This window comes from Gasterosteus aculeatus, chromosome 4, assembly GCF_964276395.1.
Source record: "Gasterosteus aculeatus chromosome 4, fGasAcu3.hap1.1, whole genome shotgun sequence".
NCBI classification, from domain to species: Eukaryota; Metazoa; Chordata; class Actinopteri; order Perciformes; family Gasterosteidae; genus Gasterosteus; species Gasterosteus aculeatus.
Genome location: NC_135691.1, coordinates 18,059,499 through 18,078,079, shown reverse-complemented (window position 1 = coordinate 18,078,079; position 18,581 = coordinate 18,059,499). Strand labels below are relative to the sequence as shown.

The 18,581-nt window shown below is 47.2% G+C and overlaps 2 protein-coding genes across 2 annotated transcripts; one reads left to right on the top strand and one right to left on the bottom strand.

Moving 5' to 3' along the window:
• Nucleotides 1–5,283: 5,283 nt before the first annotated feature.
• Nucleotides 5,284–18,411, bottom strand: ptcd3 (pentatricopeptide repeat domain 3). Its single transcript, XM_040174574.2, has 23 exons — nucleotides 18,268–18,411; nucleotides 17,798–17,850; nucleotides 17,452–17,491; nucleotides 17,296–17,341; nucleotides 17,136–17,204; nucleotides 16,696–16,800; nucleotides 16,384–16,507; nucleotides 16,184–16,284; nucleotides 14,708–14,872; nucleotides 14,497–14,557; nucleotides 9,404–9,486; nucleotides 8,778–8,922; nucleotides 8,628–8,678; nucleotides 8,453–8,542; nucleotides 8,052–8,080; nucleotides 7,537–7,643; nucleotides 7,313–7,391; nucleotides 6,670–6,760; nucleotides 6,436–6,521; nucleotides 6,203–6,348; nucleotides 6,035–6,076; nucleotides 5,671–5,826; nucleotides 5,284–5,450 (listed from the first exon to the last, which is right to left on the bottom strand). Exons 1-23 carry the CDS (start codon nucleotides 18,393–18,395, stop codon nucleotides 5,405–5,407), a joined length of 2,043 nt encoding a protein of 680 aa, XP_040030508.1. The 5' UTR covers nucleotides 18,396–18,411; the 3' UTR covers nucleotides 5,284–5,404.
• Nucleotides 10,889–13,746, top strand: LOC144406305 (uncharacterized). The gene is made up of 2 exons (XM_078102121.1): nucleotides 10,889–12,707; nucleotides 12,813–13,746. Exons 1-2 carry the CDS (start codon nucleotides 10,991–10,993, stop codon nucleotides 13,619–13,621), a joined length of 2,526 nt encoding a protein of 841 aa, XP_077958247.1. The 5' UTR covers nucleotides 10,889–10,990; the 3' UTR covers nucleotides 13,622–13,746.
• Nucleotides 18,412–18,581: the final 170 nt, after the last annotated feature.

Here is an 18,581-nt window from a genome sequence, read left to right as displayed (position 1 = left end):
TGTCGGCCCTACGGCGACATGCATTTTAAGAGCTTTAGCGTTCAAATGAGAGTTATACCTTCGCCTAAAGGATGAGCCACCGTTTACAACTATGTATGTCCAAAATATATATATATATATATATATACATATCAAAAAACCTTTTTACACATTTTGACAAGATTATCTTCCCATCAAACAACGCTTTCAAAAATGTTTAAGCGACTAAGCGTCATCCCAAAATATTCCCATTCCCAATATTATTTTTGGTAGGGCCAGCCGATTAGTTTATGCAAACCTCCCAGTATGATTCAATGCAAAAAAACTGTATCAAACACTGTTAAATATTTTACTTTTATTCCAACAGTTTAACATAATAAGGACATCTCATTCATACAATTCCGTGTATTAATATGTATATAACGTAAAATGCGAGGTTAACTTTCCCTAATACGGCTAGTTTGACGGCGTTATCCGTGTGTGTCCTGGTGTTCTCTGTCATTTTCTTATTTTTTTGCCAACAAATGCTTCATGTCGCTTACACCCGTATCTGTCCATGCTGGCCGGATCTGTCCTTGTTGATTTAAAAAGCAAGCATGGGAGGAAAAACACGACTGCATCTAGCTAAACCTTCCGGGTATTCCAGTCTCTACAGAAGCTTTGTATGTGCGGCTTCCCTTTCACACCGGTCCGTTGTCTGATTGTGAGGTCAGGCTGATCTGGGTCCAGTTGTTTTCCCTCTAGTCCCCCGACAAAGTTTTTATAGGAGAGATTTTAGCGGGTTTGGGTGGGGTTTTCATGGAAGAATACTGCTCTTGCTCGCCATTGCCATGTTGTTAAAACGGCCCCTCGCAAGAATAGCCCTGATGAGAGTGCAGTCTGGGATGAATCTATTTTAGGACGCTGAAATTATGTCACTCATTTATCTTTAATCAGTAATTAGCAAAGCTGCTTCTTAGACATGTCGCTTTTGGACCTGGTCCCAGCACCGCTGAGACATGCAGACGAAGAGGACGTCCAGAAAAGCATGTTTTGCCCAGATATATTGTTTTCAAATATTGAATATACTGGGTATATTTCATATTTCAAAAACACAAATATTCACTATTTGTAAATTGTATTTTTAATATAATAAAACCAATTATAACTTTCTGGGTGGGGGGGCTGAAGGTGGGGCCACGCCCCATGGCCCTCTATGGACCAGCCACCACTGAAAGTCAAGCAGGATTGCCATCTTCATAAGTTCAAACCTGTAAAATATTGTGTAATCATACACATACACCACTGTAGCTCATTTACATTACCAGCACATGTCACCCTTCTTTCCAGTAAGCATGTGAACAATCGTCAATTCAAGGCGAGATCACCATCAGAAAAAATTCCAAAGGGTGTTTAAAAGGCGATCTGCAGCAGATTACTGATGTGTTTATTCTACAAATCATCAAGTGTACCTTTATGAAGAGTCAGAGCTTCACTGCAGCTACCAGTCTGTACACGCAAGCATACCTCTTCCTCCTTTCATTCCTCTTCTTCTCATACCATACCTTCCTATTCCTCCCCCCGTGTCTCTTCCCTCTCACCTCACATCCCTCTGTTTCCAGTGATGTGCTGAATCTTGTCATAGGGAACCCTGGGGCCAAAACCCAGGAAGATCTTTCCAGAGAGAGTGTTGACACATACCAATGAGGCCAGAGACCTTTGTTACTGTGGCACCAATGGCCAATGTTGAGGGTGCGGCCAGTAGCTCCCATGTATTTAAACTATCTTTATGTTCTTTTCCACTAATGGCATGTGCCAGAATGTATTTATCAACATCAGAGAAGGAAGAATGAGGATTGAATAAAGTGCTACGGACTTTGGTTAGATCATCACGCGCGACCAACCAACTAGCCACACCTACCGGGACCAAACACCAGCAGCCTGCACCATGGAGGAGAGTAGTGGCGGGAGCTAAGCTAAGCTAACCAGCTAAGCACCTGAGGCTACTCAGCCTGCTGCTGGCTGAATGCTGCCGGCTCAGAAGAACATAACGTGGAAAAAGACTGTTTAGTTCTTCAGCATAATGACAATAAATTATCTACTGTCTTTCCTGTCTTTCTCTACGCCATCAACTGTCCAATAAACACATCATATCCAAAAGTAAATATGCGGCCCCTGAATTGCTCATTTACATATTAATATCCCCACAGTCCATAACTGATCTTGTCTTGTGATAGCATAATTTGTACTTTTCCTCAAAGCTATATTAAGGTTTTTAAAGGACGCACATTGAGTTCATTTCCAGGTAGCCTACATACTTATTTTGGTATGGTATACGTATTTTGGATTTCTATTATAACATGTTTACAAGCCTTAATGATCAAAACTATATTCGTCTCAATGTCCTTTTAAATTTACTTCACCCTCTTTTAAAAAAAACTCAATGAAATTGCGTTGCTTGTCAACATTTACTTTCAACTGATGTAATTCGCGTAAATCAAAGCAGGAAGTAAATTAGGAGATATTTAGAGGTTTACGTTCTGCCATTGTAGCTTATTTTCTACACAAGAAAAAAACAGCAGTGTAGTCCTGCTCCCTGTAGCAGGTGGAACAAAAACACTTGCCCAGCAATAGAGACCAAAAGACAATATGTGTACTTACTTACTTATAAAACACATATATATGACTTATGGAATGTAATGAAAAGATTTTGACTTGTGTGTCAGAAGGACCAGCCTTGGACAGCGTCTGCTGGTGCTGGTAGCTGATAAGTGGCTCATGTGACACCACTAGTATGTCAACAAGCCGAATAAAGAAGAACTGTTGGCCGATTCACTACTGCTGGCATGCTGACCCTTGTGCAGTGTGGTCAGGATCCTTTTAACACGTGACTCATAAAGCAAACTGGAGCTGGTAATATTTGACTCCCGTAGATCTTAATATTTGGTTTACGAGTTACGGTACAAAAATATAAACCTCATATTCATCAAAAAATGGGTCACTGGTTTCCCCAGATATTACATAATCAGAAGTATATGTATGTATGTATGTATGTATATGTATTTTTCGGGACTGTGTTCAGCTGTTCTGGCGAGTAATAACAGCATCAGGTGAAGCGCCCATGTTTATAGTAATGAAGAAAGATGCAGTAATGTGGCTTATTACTTGTTTTAGGGTTGCTGGCCAACAATTGAGGCTTTGTGACACAAGAGGAAACTTGCATGTTATTAAATGTTGATACCACTGATATACCATCACAGGGGGATTTGATTCAAATTGCATTTGGACACAAGCTGACAGGTTTTACAGACTAAATTTCTAAAAATTGATGTTAAAAGTAAATGGACAGAGGCTGACCCAACTTGCCTGCTTTGTTGGCACAAATGCCCCCTGTAGGAACGCACTTTTTAATGATACAGAACGATATCATCACTTATAGCAAATGACTCCGCAGACCCTACATGGTGAATTGCTGGTGTGAAAGGGCTCAGTCAGAGGAAGTAATGCTGATGACAGACAGAAAGACAATCAGAGGTCTCCATGTTCAATCTGGATCCTTCTCTGGGGGATCGGCAGCCCTGGAAGCCCAATTCCCGCTGTCAGGTGAAGCGGTGCCGTGGGTGGACCTAAACTCCCATGCTTTGACATTTGTTTTCTCAGCAGAGACGGAGGTACCCAGCTACAGTTTAGAGTTTCATTGGTGCCACTTTGCCTCTTCTTCATCCGCTTCCTCTTCTCTCAGGAGGTAAGATTTAAGAGAGGAGAAACACAAATAGCCATCTTGCTACTGCAACAGCCGGTGCACATGGAGGGAAATGTCAAAGAGCAGCACGATGGAGAGGTATCAAAAGCATTAGAGGACGTTCCATCACATCCTGTGTTTGACCACTGACCTCCTCTCCAAAACCGTTTAGTGAAGCTGAATGAAGGAGTGGGAGGAAGGAATGCTTGAGACCGGCCACTTCCACTGTGCTGTTGTCTTTTTATTTTTTTGCAAGGTAGCAGAACACAAACTATTTAGTGATGTGTTTGCCTTTTATTCCTGCTGTTGTTGGTAACTTTACTCTTGTGCTGTTATTCCAGCTCCTTCAAACTGTTGACTTAATCCTTAAAGAGACAGCTCACCCCCGAATATAAAAAATAGAAATACTTCCTTTTCTCTGGCGTGCTCTTTACTTTACCTGGTTAGTCAAGATAAACCATGTGGATTACACCAAAACAACGCACACCAATAAATAGCACAACAGGTAAGATGTATATTTAGATTTTGGACACCTGCAGTACGTCTCAAAGAACCAAATAAGCATGACTAGCAGAATAAATAGTAGGATATTGTCTCCTTGTATTCTTAAAATATCTGCGTGTGACGTCATGCAAGACAGTTCTTATGAGGGTGTGAATGTGTGTTTTATACCCCCCATTGTCTCAAGCACGTCAATAGAGAAAGGTTTGTGACGTTTGAAAGGCGACACTGATGCGGTTATCAGCGTGTAGCAGCGAGGGTTTGTGTGTATTTGTGTGTGGTTTTAGGAAGGTCCTCTGGAGAACAATTTCCCAAACCACACCCCACACACACTGCACTCACTTTAGCCCACTTATCCTTATATGGTCATACACACGGCTCGGCTCACGATTGGTGCAACGGAAAAGAAAACATTTTGATAGAGAGTACAGGGGGGGCGGGCACACCTGCACAGGCATGCACGTGTTCAACACTTGGTACCAATGTTTCCTCTGCATGTATTGATGCTGGGTGGGATCACTGCTAATAACGCCGACAATTTCTCGTCCTAACTCTTCATCATTATGTAGATGTTTTTATGAACTCTGTGAAGGCAGGTGGTGTTTCAGCTCTTAAAGGCTGCAGTGATGTTGAAATGTAGTTGTCTCTCACACACACGTCTAGACAAGCCGTCCCTAAATTCCTCAGAATCTGCAAAAACCATCCCAGCCAGTGGAAACATGCATCATGCATCTGCGTCCGGAACATCTGTTTGTCTGCATGTTTCTGCTGAGATGTTCCTCTGAACTGTGTCTCCTGTGACGCACACGAGCAGCCTTCAAAGGAAGTGGCTTATCAGTGATTAGGGGAAGTTGGGCCAGTTATCACGGAGCAACATTTGCCTCTGTGTCTTTCCCTCCAAACCACATTGTTATGGTCATGCCTAAAAATACACAGCCCTCATCTATTGTTTGTTATCTTTTGGTGGGCTGAAAAGAATTGTCTAATCATACGGGGGAATGGAATTAAAATATGACACAACGTAAAGGTGTAAAGGAGAAATGGCGACCTCTAGCGCAATAAACTACAGCGAGAGGTTTAGATTTCATTTACTCAATGTTTATTTTAACCACACAGATACACAAACACAAACACACTGTATGGATCAGCCCGTTTTTATATCAATGGTTCGGCATCATAGTGGTTCACCCACTATTCTCTCCTTCAGTCCGAGACCTCCCCTGTAGCCTCCAGTTCAGACAACACGGCTCTGAATGGGACAGAAGAAAACAAAAGTAAACACACAATGACACATCGTGTAGCGTTCAACCACTACGGTGACCTTTTCTTCTGTAGTTCTCACCAGCGGAACTAAAATAAATCTGAAGTCTAGATTAGAGATCTTATCCAACAGGTTAAAATCAAAGCGATCGGCAAAGACATGCCCAAGTTTTTCATGTTATGTTTTCTGTCACTGCTCTACTTCTCACCTCTGCTCCTCCGTGAGGTCGAACTCCAGCGCCTGCTTCGCCAGTCTGCCCGTTGCGGACAGACAGAAGGCAGCGGACAGCTGCACCAGCTCTACAGCTCTTGTGGGAGAGCCGTGGCTGCGGCACGCCGACAGGAAGTCCTCCAACAGCCCCTCGCTGGACAATTGAACCGACAATGAACACAAGCGCTTAGTCCAATAATTGGGATTAAACTTCACTTCTACAACCATTTATAGTTTATAGTAATAAAAGATCCTTAACTGTAACAAGAAGACATCCTTTTTGATCATCCTATGACATGTTCATACCAGCATTGTTTTCTTTTTGTAAACATTGTTGGATTTCTGTGCTTTTGCAGACTTACTTGGGAACTCTGTTCTCGGATTTGAAGAGCTGCAGCATCTCCCTGCAGGGAACAATCAGGGAGAGAGGGTGGGGGGGGTGAGAGCCATTTCACTTCCACATCATTTGGCAGTGAGCATTGGCACAGTCAGATTAAAGGCCCTGCTGTGAGGCGGAGAGCCTCTCTCACCAGGCCTCTTGGGTCTTGTTGGCTCGCAGCAGCAGCGAGGTGATGTGAGAGAGGGAGGCGTTGCTCCACTCCAGACTCTGCCTCCCTCTGTCTCCCCCGAACACACTCTTCACGTCCAGAGCGCACACAGCGAACGCCTCCTGAACCTGCAGACACACACGGCCGTCAGTTCGCTAACACCCCCCCGCATCGCTGTACCGCCTCCACGGCCATGGCCCCGCCCCATTACTGACCTCTGGACTGTGCGTGTCCCTGGCCATCAGCGTGAGCACCTCCTCCACCAGATCGGACTTGTTGTCGTGACCCAGAGACCGGATGTCTGACACGACAGATGGAAATGTTTGTACAACTCCTCTGGTTCATGAATCAGTGAGATGTAACACATGGCTGGTGTCGTTGAATTACACTCTGCATTTGTACCGAGTGCCATTAGATTTGAGTATCCCTAAAGCGATCTTTTAACTCACCTTTCCATATAGTGGGCAGCAGGTCCAGGCGACCGTCTGTGTCCAGAGCCTGCAGCAGGTCCCTCAGCCCGTGATGGTTCGGGTAGTACAACTGGAGACAGCATCAAGTTCTGTTAGTTTCCATAAAGCACGGCTTGTATTTAGCTGTATGGTTTATTATCACAATTTTTCCTGAGGTAAAGTGAGGGCAGTCGACATAAATTAGAGCACTCTTTGACAACCCTTTTGAAAAAAGTTAGGTGAAGACCATCAACTCTACACAAAAAGTTTTGGACATATGAGTTATGGACTTTAGAAGAAAAAGGCTACAAAGTATAATAATCTGGGTTGTCTAAAGAGCATTTTGAATGATGTAGCTGGTATGATAGTCATCCATAGCAAATACGAGTACGGCCCTTTTTTTAATGAATTATATGAACTAATATTGCCTGAACACCAATAGCAGCCCACATGTTGCTTTCTGACAAATTAGTTGAACCTATTAGTTGAAACATTGACTTTTGGTCTCATTTCCCATGATAGAGGATTGGTGGCACAGTACCAGCCGCAGCTTCTACTATCCCGTAATGTTTTATTGATTCTTTACAAAAAGACATTTCATGGTCCAGAGAGCTACAGCGCACAGACAGAGCGTCGTACTGACCGAGGGAACGAGCCGTCTGTACCACTCCAGCACCACGTCAATGTGCTCCATCATACACAGCAGGTTGAAGAAGCGACCACTGGATAGAAGTGAGGCGATGACCAGTGAGGAAAAAAGGACAGAAATGTGGAAATGCATACACAGACAGTGGGGATCATAAATCTAACATGAGGTTAATGAATTGACAGGAACGTTGCAGTAGTCTGCTGCTACTTTGTACTTACTAAAAAACCGTCTGCTGGTAGGAATCTCCCAGAAGCCTCCAGTTCTCCCCATGTTCTACGAGACTCTGGACCTTATAGCCCAGCTCTAGATCTTTATTATCCATGCACTGATGGGACACAAACAGGTAAGTGGACAAAGGGACAAGCTATCATTCGTTTGTACATGTAAAATCAATGTACCCTTTGCATGTTTAATAGCATCATCCTTTAAGACTAGCATTTTAAAAAGCCTTAGAATGCCAGTGATAATTTAAATGTAATCAAAGACTACTGTCCGACAGATATTTTGATTTTCTTTAAAAAAAATAGGGATGTAAGGGAAATGGAGTAATACATATTTAAACAGCAACCATTTTATACATCTAAAAACAGGCAAAAACACAGACAAGAACTTAATAGAAAACAAGGTCTACAAAAACAAATTATGGACTCAAGACTTGGTCATAAAACAAGAGTTGCACTTTGCAGCAATCCATTTGTGATAAATATTTAAACAAGCAATTTATTCGACTTACTAGTCTCATCGCGCTTGAGAAGAATAGAACTAGAAAGAGAGAGAATAGAACATCAGTACTGAAAGACAAACGTTACTGGGTAAATCCCTATGTTTCGTCCTAATTATTATAATAATTGATTATGCGTTTTATGCAGCTGCCCACATCTGGGTCAGAAGCAAATGCTCAAGTGCCTTAAACGTTCATTCTCTCTAGTGTCCAGCAGCACTGGACCCCCCCCGGCGGGCCCGATTCGCACATTGTGAGCCAGCAACTTTTTCCAAAAGTACAGAAATGACAATTCAAATGCAAAACATTTTAATGCAACAACAAATAGGTCAAAGCCTAAACAGGAACTAAAAGTAATTCTCACTGATAAAATGAAATGTGTATTGTCATAACACACATGCACAGTAACATACCATCATCGGGGTCCTGGCAGGTGAGGCTGCTTCCTGCCAGCTCTGACATCACTTCCCGTAAGACGTCTGTATTGCTCTCACCGGCGGTGGCTGAAGAGGAAATGAAACAACTTAATGCAGCTTCGACAACGACACTAGAGTTTGCAGCAGTATGACGGAACCTCCCTCAGCTCACCTGCTCTGAAAAAGACGGCCAGGACGTGGTCGTAGGACGCCAAGCTGGGGGCTGAACACACATAAAGTTCATTTTCAACACTGATCCACGGGGGGCTTACTGCTGGACCCCTGTGTGTGTGTGTGTGTGTGTGTGTGTGTGTGTGTTCACCTATTTCCACAGCCTTCATCTCATTCAGAGTGCAAAGAGCTTGTGTTTTGGCCAGAAAGCCACAGCGTCGTAGAGCTTTGAGGACACTGTTGAAGGTGAGCAGGTTGGGCTGAACTTTCTGTTCCTTCATATGGTTCAACAGCTCCTGCAGACACAGAGAGAGAGAGAGAGAGAGAGAGAGAGAGAGAGAGAGAGAGAGAGAGAGAGACACACACACAACAGGAGGGTTCAACAACTAGTCAGGAGAAAGCTCATTTTATCATATGTGTGACTTCACCTCCATATGGGGATATTGACATAAATACTCATGTAAAAGGAATTGTGTCTAATACATTAATGAAACAATAATTTGTGACAAAAAGAAAATATTGTTTCAATGATGAAATGTGTCATTCAATTGAATTAGAAGGTGTGTCCAAACTTTTCACTGGTTGTATGTAGTAGAAAATAAAATGATAAAATAAGATTTTAAATGAAAATAGAATGATAAAATAAGATTTTAAAGGAGTTTTCTTAACACTTAAATGATTTCACACTTGTAATATGTGTAATATAATATATATATTTAACAAATATTTACTTTTTGAGGTCCTCAAAAAAAAGAGTGTAATGAACTTTGGTCTTACAGTGATGAGGTCCCATCTCTCCTTGTATTTATCTCTGACTTCTGGAGCGGCCGACAGCAGAGCGTTGAAGACGTGCACGTCAGCTGGGAACACAAGGTAAGCAGGAACATCAGTAGGTGTTCTGTTTTTAAATAGCTCTCTGGCGCCCCCCAATGCTACTACCAGGAATAACACCCAAAGGACCAATACCAAAGGTTAAAAACCGTTACAGTGAAGGTTTGTTTTAAGTGCTTGTGGTGGCGGGCGTGGTTTTGGCTCAGCTGCAGGGGGGGACTGAGAAGGGAGTGGTTCAGGGAAAGGTGCCGGGGGAGGCAATTTGCCTCAGCTGATGTGAATCAGCAATCAAGTACGCTCCTGTTAAGTACGAGAGATCCGGCGACAGCGGGGGGCGAGGCGAGGAGGCTGGAGCCGGTGTTGTTGTGTGTGGAACAATATCAATAAAAACCATTTACTATGGACCCGACTGCTCCGTGCCCGTCATTTCAAGACCCCCCCAGAGGACCGACATGTTACAGTGGCGCCCAACTTGGCTGGGGGGAGGAAACGACGGCTGACGGACACCGGCAGGGGATGCCGACCCAGCCGCTTGTGGCGCTCGGCCAGATGATCGGGGAGCTGGCGGCCGTCCAGAAGGAGCAGGCAGAGGCGAACCGGCAATTCCTGGGGGCGCTCCAAGCCCAGGTGGAGAGACAGGCCCGGGCGCTGGAACAGCTGGCGGCGCAGCCCGCGGCCGCGCCGCTGACGCAGGGGCCCGCTGCGTTCGCCGGGCTCACGCTTCAGCGGATGACTGGGGACGACGACGTCCAGTCCTTTTTGGAGACTTTCGAGGCGGCGGCGGAGGCGTGCGGCTGGCCAGCGGGGGAGTGGCCGGTCCGGCTTTTACCTCTCCTGACCGGGGAGGCGCAGATCGCGGCCATGGGGCTGCCACCGGCGGCGCGGCGCGACTACGGCACCATTAAAAAGGCCGTGGTGGACAGACTGGGGCTGTTGCCGGAAGACCACCGGCGGCGATTCCGGGGAGCCAGGCTGGGGCCCGGGGACCGCCCGTTCGCGTTTGGCCAGCGGCTGAGAGATGCCGCCACGAGGTGGCTGCAGCCAGACGGCGCTGGAGGGGTCCAAGGGGTCTTGACGCGGGTGGTGCTGGAGCAGTTCGGGGAGGGGCTCCCGGCCAGGACGGCGGCGTGGGTCCGGTGCCACCGTCCGACGACCCTGGAGGCAGCCATCACCCTGGCAGAGGACCATCTGGCGGTGCATCCCAACGGGCAGAGTAACTGGGAGAATTCGCCAGCGTTGGCCGGACCAGAAGCTGCGCCGCGACCCAGGCCGGCTCCGCGGCTGGTGCCTTTTTCCCCTGCCCACAACCCACCAACCTCGGGGAACTCGAGCACCCTTCCCGACCCACAGAGAGGTTCTCAAGCGCCGGGGCAGGAGTGTTGGAGGTGCGGGCGGCTCGGTCACCTCCGGAGAGAGTGTCCGCTGAGGGAGGTGGGACAGGTGATCCGAGTTGCCGGCGTTCCGGCACCCTCCCCCGGTCCGGGAGCGACGTACCGTGTTCCGGTAAGAATCCAGGGGGGTACACGCCAGGCGATGGTGGATTCGGGCTGCACGCAGTCTATGATTCATCAGAACCTGGTTCGTCCGGGGGCATTGGTGGAGGCAGACCGGGTGAGAATAAGGTGTGTGCATGGGGATGTTCACGAGTATCCTGTGGTATCGGTGGAAATTAGATATGCGGGGAAAAAGCATAGAATGAGGGTCGCGGTTAGCTCCCACCTGACGCACCCCGTCATTTTAGGTACAGATTGGCCGGGGTTTGGTAAGTTAATGGGCGGGGCTACGGGGGTGCGTTCACGACCGACAGGGTTATGCGAGATGTGTGCTGTGCTCAGCGGTGACGCGGGGTCGTCCGACGCTGCAGACGGGGAGGGCGAGCCCGCGGAGCCTCCTGTAGAGACTCCGCCGGCTCCAGAGTTTCGCTCCATGGAAGATTTTCCACTCGAACAGTCTCGTGACGATACCCTACGCTCAGCCTACGACCAAGTGATATGTATTGATGGTCATCTGGTGCGCCCTGACGCAGCGCAGTCATTTCCGCACTTTTCATTGATTAGGGACAGACTGTATAGAGTGAGTCGTGACACTCAGACGGGGCAGGAAATAACTCAGTTGCTGGTGCCGAAAAGCCGCCGGGAAATTATCTTCCAGGCGGCTCACTATAACCCTATGGCTGGTCACATGGGATACGAAAAAACGCTAGACCGGATAATGACCCGATTTTATTGGCCAGGCATCCGGGGGGACGTGCGCCGCCGGTGCGCGTCCTGCCCGGAGTGTCAGTTAGTGAACGCTCCGGCCATTCCGAGGGCGCCGTTGCGTCCTCTGCCGTTGGTGGAGGTCCCGTTCGAGCGGATCGGCATGGACCTCATCGGGCCGTTTCACCGGAGCGCACGCGGACATCGCTTTGTGTTAGTTCTCGTGGATTACGCAACGCGGTATCCGGAGGCAGTGCCGTTGCGCAATATCTCTGCAAAGAGCGTCGCGCAGGCTCTGTTTCAGGTAATCTCCCGAGTTGGAATCCCTAAGGAGATTCTGACTGACCAGGGCACCTCGTTCATGTCGCGCACACTGAGAGAACTTTACGGGTTACTGGGCACTAAGTCCATTCGTACGAGCGTGTACCACCCGCAGACAGATGGGCTGGTGGAACGCATGAATAAGACTCTGAAGTCCATGATCCGTAAATTTATTAGCGACGATGAACGTAATTGGGACCACTGGCTTGACCCTCTGTTGTTTGCAGTGCGGGAGGTCCCCCAGGCCTCCACGGGATTTTCTCCCTTTGAACTTTTGTTTGGCAGGACGCCGCGAGGGGTGCTGGACCTGATTAAAGAAAGCTGGGAGGAAGGTCCTAGCCCCTGCAAGAATGAGATCCAGTACGTCCTGGACCTGCGAGCAAAACTCCACACACTGGGCCAGATGTCACGAGAGAATTTGCTGCGGGCCCAGGAGCGACAACAACGGCTGTACGACAGAGGGGCCAGGCTGCGACGATTCACACCGGGAGAAAAGGTACTTGTATTGCTTCCTACTTCCAACTCTAAACTCCTAGCCAAGTGGCAAGGGCCCTTCGTGGTCACACGGCAGGTGGGGGACGTCGACTACGAGGTGGTGCGGTCTGACAGGGGCGGGGGTACACAGATATACCACCTGAACCTCCTGAAAGCCTGGAGGGGGGTGGAGTCCGTCTCTCTGGTCTCTGCGGTATCGGAAGGGGAGGAGCTGGGGCCGGAGGTTCCAAAAGCAGGTAATCATACCTCACTCTCTCGAGACGCTCATCTCTCCGAGAGCCAGAGGGCGGATGTTGCCAGGTTGCAGGAGCGGTTTGCTAATGTGTTCTCTCCCTTGCCAGGCCGGACCGACCTCATAGTTCACAGTATCGAGACGCCCCCGGGCGTGACAGTGAGGTCTCGACCCTACAGGTTGCCCGAACACAAGAAAGAAGTGGTTCGGAGGGAATTGGCGAGTATGTTGGAGTTGGGTGTAATAGAAGAGTCCAACAGTGCCTGGTGCAGCCCCATCGTCCTTGTGGCTAAGAAGGATGGATCTGTACGGTTCTGTGTGGACTATCGCAGGGTGAATGACGTGTCACGGTTCGATGCCTACCCAATGCCCCGGGTCGACGAACTCCTGGACCGGCTAGGCACTGCCCGTTTCTTCACGACACTGGATTTAACCAAGGGCTACTGGCAGATTCCTCTGTCGCCAGAGTCCAAGGAGAAAACGGCATTCTCCACCCCGTACGGTTTGTACCAATTTACCACACTTCCCTTCGGGCTGTTTGGGGCCCCGGCCACGTTTCAGCGTCTCATGGATCGGGTGCTGCGTCCGCACGCGGCATATGCTGCCGCTTACCTGGACGACGTGATTATCCACAGCACCACCTGGGCGGAGCATGTGCGGCAGGTGGGCGCGGTGCTGGAGGCGCTGGGACGGGCGGGGCTCACCGCCAACCCGGGGAAGTGTGCGGTTGGACGGGTGGAGGTACGGTATTTGGGGTACCCCTTGGGGGGCGGGCAGGTGCGCCCTCAGGTGGACAAGACGGTTGCTATCGCGGCCTGCCCGCGGCCCAAGACCAAAAAAGAGGTGAGGCGGTTATGGGGCTGGCGGGGTATTACAGGCGGTTCATCCCCGGCTTCGCGGACCTCACCAGCCCCTTGACCGACCTGACCCGGAAAGGTGCGTCAGATCCGGTCCAGTGGTCTGAGCAGTGCCAGCAGGTGTTTGAGAAGGTAAAACAGGCTCTCTGTGGGGAACCACTCCTTCATACTCCTAACTTCTCTCTCCCCTTTATTCTGCAGACCGACGCGTCGAACAGGGGGCTGGGGGCCGTTTTGTCCCAGGAGGTGGGGGGGGTGGACCGCCCCGTGGTGTACATCAGTAGGAAGCTGTCCGAGAGGGAGGCCAGGTACAGCACAGTAGAGAAGGAGTGCCTGGCCATCCGGTGGGCGGTCGACTCCCTACGCTACTACCTCCTGGGACGCTCATTCACCCTCTGTTCGGACCACGCCCCGCTCCAATGGCTCCACCGCATGAAAGATGCTAACGCCCGGATCACTCGGTGGTATCTGGCTCTACAGCCCTTTAATTTCAAGGTGGTCCATAGGCCGGGGGCGCAGATGGTCGTGGCGGACTTCCTCTCCCGCCCTCTCGAGGGCGAGGGGGGGGAGTAGGTTCGGCCGGATGGCTCCCCGGCCTAAGTCGGGCGGTGGGGGTATGTGGTGGCGGGCGTGGTTTTGGCTCAGCTGCAGGGGGGGACTGAGAAGGGAGTGGTTCAGGGAAAGGTGCCGGGGGAGGCAATTTGCCTCAGCTGATGTGAATCAGCAATCAAGTACGCTCCTGTTAAGTACGAGAGATCCGGCGACAGCGGGGGGCGAGGCGAGGAGGCTGGAGCCGGTGTTGTTGTGTGTGGAACAATATCAATAAAAACCATTTACTATGGACCCGACTGCTCCGTGCCCGTCATTTCAAGACCCCCCCAGAGGACCGACATGTTACAGTGCTATTTTCTCTTGCTCACGTCTGTTGCCACTCACCGGTCACTCTGTTGTTAAGCATGTCTGTGTACATGCTGAAGGCCTTTGCATAGGCTCCATGCTGAGGAGAGACAGACCAACAAGCTGCACTTAATCCACAGTAGATGTACAGAGTAAGGACAATTTCTCCATAGCGACACTCCCTATGAAAAGCCCCAACATACAGAGGCCCTTCCGGTGTGATCAGCGTTAGTGATGTATGCGGCCATACCTTCACCATGCCTCTGATCAGAGCAGAGTAACAGTGCGTGTCTCTCTCTGGCAGCAGGTTGAAGATCCTCTCTGCGTTGTTGTTTTCTCTCCAGGTGGCCCTCAGCACGTCGGAAGCCCGACGGAACCTTGTTTTCCTTTTCCTCAGCTCCTCTCCTGGCTCCTCCTGGAAACACAGGGACACATTCAGGGTTCATACACATTTCGACCAATGGATTTCCATGACTTTAAACAAAATTTCCATGACCAAAACTGTTGTGAAATCTCTGTGTATTAGGGCTGTCAAAACTGCTCAAAAAGGACGTTCTAATATTCGGTTTAAAAAAACACAGATATTCGAATGGTTGCGCATTAGGCCGTCAATACCAATACAAATTTATTGTGTTACATTACTCTCTCTCTCACCGCCGCGCTCTCTTCTCAAAGCGGTTTAAATAAACGACAACAATAAACAAATGCAGAGTGCTGATCAAGAGTTTAGTTAAAGCAATTTATGGTTGTGATTCTTGTCCCACATGGCAGGCTTCATTCAGTGATTGAAACTGAAAGTTTTACAGTACCGACATTGAACGCTCCGAGCGAGCTGCGCTGTAAACACAGAACTTTTCTTTGGCATGAAACGGCAAATAATCAAACCAGTCCATGAAGCTGTTGTAGCCATCTAGTCTATTTTATTCATGGAATATACAGTCAGTAGTCAGGCGCGCGCCCACCTGCAAAGCAGACAGTCGCGCCACTGTTTTTTAAATTTTTTTACATTCAAATATTAATTTTCACACATTCAAATAGTTGTTTTTAACAACTATTCGAATATATAATATTCGTTGACATGTATACTGTGTATACATAAAAAAGTGAGAAAATGTAGTATTTAAACTAACAATGAGAATTCCAAAAGCATACACAGTGTTTCCGCTACCTTCAATTAGGCCCCAATTATTATTAATTAAAGCAGTCGCCCTCGGATGGGGTTGCTGTAGTATTCCATGTTTGAAACATCTCATGTTCTGCCTCCACATTACTTATATTCTGCTCTTCCCGGGTCTTCGTTTGTCGTAACTCATGGAGGTGCACTTTTCCATATGTAGCCAACCACAGTTAAATCTACACTTCCCTGACAAGGTGGATGATCCCTGACCTACTGTTTTTACGGCCACAGAACTTTTCAGTTAAGGTGCGTTCACACAACCGCGGTGCAAATTATTTGCATTGCGAGTATGAGAGCGTCTCTCTTCAAAACCATTGGGTTTGGTGGATTGCAGAGCGACTGAAGTTATTCTGATAATCCATTGGTCCTTTTGAGCCATTTTAAACTAAATTAGACTTGGACTGAACTGAATAGGACAGTTGGTTGGACAAAACAAGACAACACTTTCAAATGTAATTTTAGACAAAACAAGTGATTAGGACATAATCAGCAGGTAACTAATAATGAAAATAACTTGGTTACTGTTGGTTGGATCGTGGGGGGACTCACTGTGTCTTCTGCCTGCGGCCCACCCTGGACAGGGTCTTTGTCACAGTAGAGACAGATCAGGTCTAACAGTTCATGGGCGGTTTCCATAGAGACCGCTGTGCCTGAAAGAATTCAAGAATTTATACATACATTCTCGTGATCATAAACAGAAAGTGTGTGTGTGTGTGTGTGTGTGTGTGTGTGTGTGCGTGTGTTCTCACCAGCTTGCATCAGTTGATCATACATGTCGACAGCGGCTGTAACTTTCCTCAAGCTGATTCGTTCCTTCAGCGCCTCCTCACTCATCTCCTCAAGTAGCACTGACACAGTCTCTGGCATCAGACACTAAAGACACACACACACACACACACACACACACACACACTCTTTAACTGGGGAGCTTCAACTCTCCTGGACTGAACTTTTCTTTTTCGGTGCCCTGCGGTTTGACTTCAATCTATTCACACTTGTGAGCATCTACTACACTGTCCTGTTTACGTATTCACTCGATGTACAACACGTGTGTTTCTCACTGGTATGTGTGGTTCAGCAAAGTCTTTGGTGAAGAATTTGGGGTTGGAGTTGACAAAGTATTTTGCTGCGGATCTTCCAGACTCCTGAGACAGAGAGTACATCCTCTGCGAGGGAAGAGGGACAACGACAGGTGTTATAACAATGTTATTAGTCAAAATACAAGAAGAAATGTAAACAAATTATTGTGGCTCCTTGTAAAACAACATTTGTTGCCATTAAAGCAGGAGGAGAAACACTAATGGTAGGTGCCCCGATACAGTAACTTTATTCATTTCACCTGCACTACAGCTAATACTCATTTTTAGAATTTTGTCTAGGAACAATAGTTCCATTTGTAAGTTAATACAAATGAAAACTGACTGATTTCAGAACAAAAATCGACAAGAATCCAGGCAAATAATGAAAAGTCAGTGTGAGGTTTAGCTTGTTTTTCTCATACAAACTCATTGGAGGTCCTGGGGGAGAGGTACGGGTCGTCCTGGAAGAGGTAGGGATGTGCTGTAGGATCCTGGAAGGAGAAAAGAATGAATTAAAAACACACAGACAGGCGGATAAACAACTATACATCCTCAGAGAGAGGGATGGGAAGGAGCTCTCACCCGGCCGACAGTCGAAGCCAGCGTCTCCAGCACTGCCTCCTTGCTCCTGTTGAAGAAGGAAGTGACATTAATACACAGATGTGTTAATGCATATTTAGAACAAACTGCAATAATCAACAATAAGCTCTATGTGGCGTAGCACCGATTGACACGTACCATGTTTTCTTCCTGGGGATGACAAAACTATCTGTAGATTCTGCAACAAGACAAGAGGAAATGTTGCGATTTAATGTCCGTGATGTATCACAATCAAGTATAATCACCCTCCCGGATGTAGCTAACGGGTGATTTGGTCCAATCTGATGAGGGATAAAATTTCTCCCAATGCTGATAAATTCTCAACAAAAGTGAATTTTAAGAATCAGTTTTTTGTTGAATAATTTCATTCATTTAAAAAAAGGTTTAAAAAACAGAGTTGCCGAGTTGGTCATTTAGATGTAGTTATAAACAGCCTGTCTCACATTGATACCGTCTCACTTATGTCCAAAGCATTCGACATTACCGGTGTTGGTTTCTGCGGCTTGTTGTCGCAAAGACGGAGTCCAACCAAAACTCCTGGAGAAATAAAGAAAGAAACAATGTTTCAGTGCAATATTCACAGATCCCCTTGATGCAACCACTCGATAGTATATTGTATTCTTATTATAAGTAACGTAAATGAAAGCCGTTGAGGGAGGAAGGCTCCAAGACGACCCGTTCAAAGGGGTGCTGAGGACAGACGGACAGCATTTGCCATGTTCGAGAAACATTCTGACAATTGACAAATATAAACAGTGTCAAATAGCTTAGCTAACGTAGATATAACACAGTTTGCATGTTTAACATCCTTAACATGTGTACAATTATTTTTTTAAATACTCTCAGCAGAGAGTAGATTGGTTTCGTAAAGACATGACCTCTTGTCAAAAGACTACTGTAGAAAACTTAAATTACGATTCAAGAAAGATTCTGCTTTAAACACGGCTTTATTACCTGTGACTCCACAACTGCTCAAAATTATTTCGCAAAAAATAGGTGTTCTTTTGAATATAACGTCCTACGTGCCGTGCGGGCGCCGCCATGTTGTTACAGACTGGGGGCTTCTGGGAGGAATAAACCATCTGGCCTGAGAAAAGGGGAGAGAAGAAATATCGCACTTTCTATTCTTAGGAGAATAGTAGATGCTATCCACGTAACCTCGGGCCAGTTCCAATTATAACATACAACCGCTTATTTTAAAAGTACAGTATTCTCTAAGTTTTGTGGAAAAGCTTAGTCAACCGTATTCACGTCTCCCCCTCAATCCC

Excerpts from the sequence above, each read along its gene's own strand:
- LOC144406305 (XM_078102121.1), top strand. The coding sequence starts at position 10,991 with ATGGTGGATTCGGGCTGCACGCAGTCTATGATTCATCAGAACCTGGTT. Across the intron at positions 12,708-12,812 it reads GCCGGAGGTTCCAAAAGCAG|GCCGGACCGACCTCATAGTT; the intron begins GTAATCATACCT and ends CTCCCTTGCCAG.
- ptcd3 (XM_040174574.2), bottom strand. The coding sequence starts at position 18,395 with ATGGTTTATTCCTCCCAGAAGCCCCCAGTCTGTAACAACATGGCGGCG. Across the intron at positions 8,679-8,777 it reads GATGAAGGCTGTGGAAATAG|CCCCCAGCTTGGCGTCCTAC; the intron begins GTGAACACACAC and ends ATGTGTGTTCAG. Across the intron at positions 8,543-8,627 it reads GGCCGTCTTTTTCAGAGCAG|CCACCGCCGGTGAGAGCAAT; the intron begins GTGAGCTGAGGG and ends TTTCCTCTTCAG.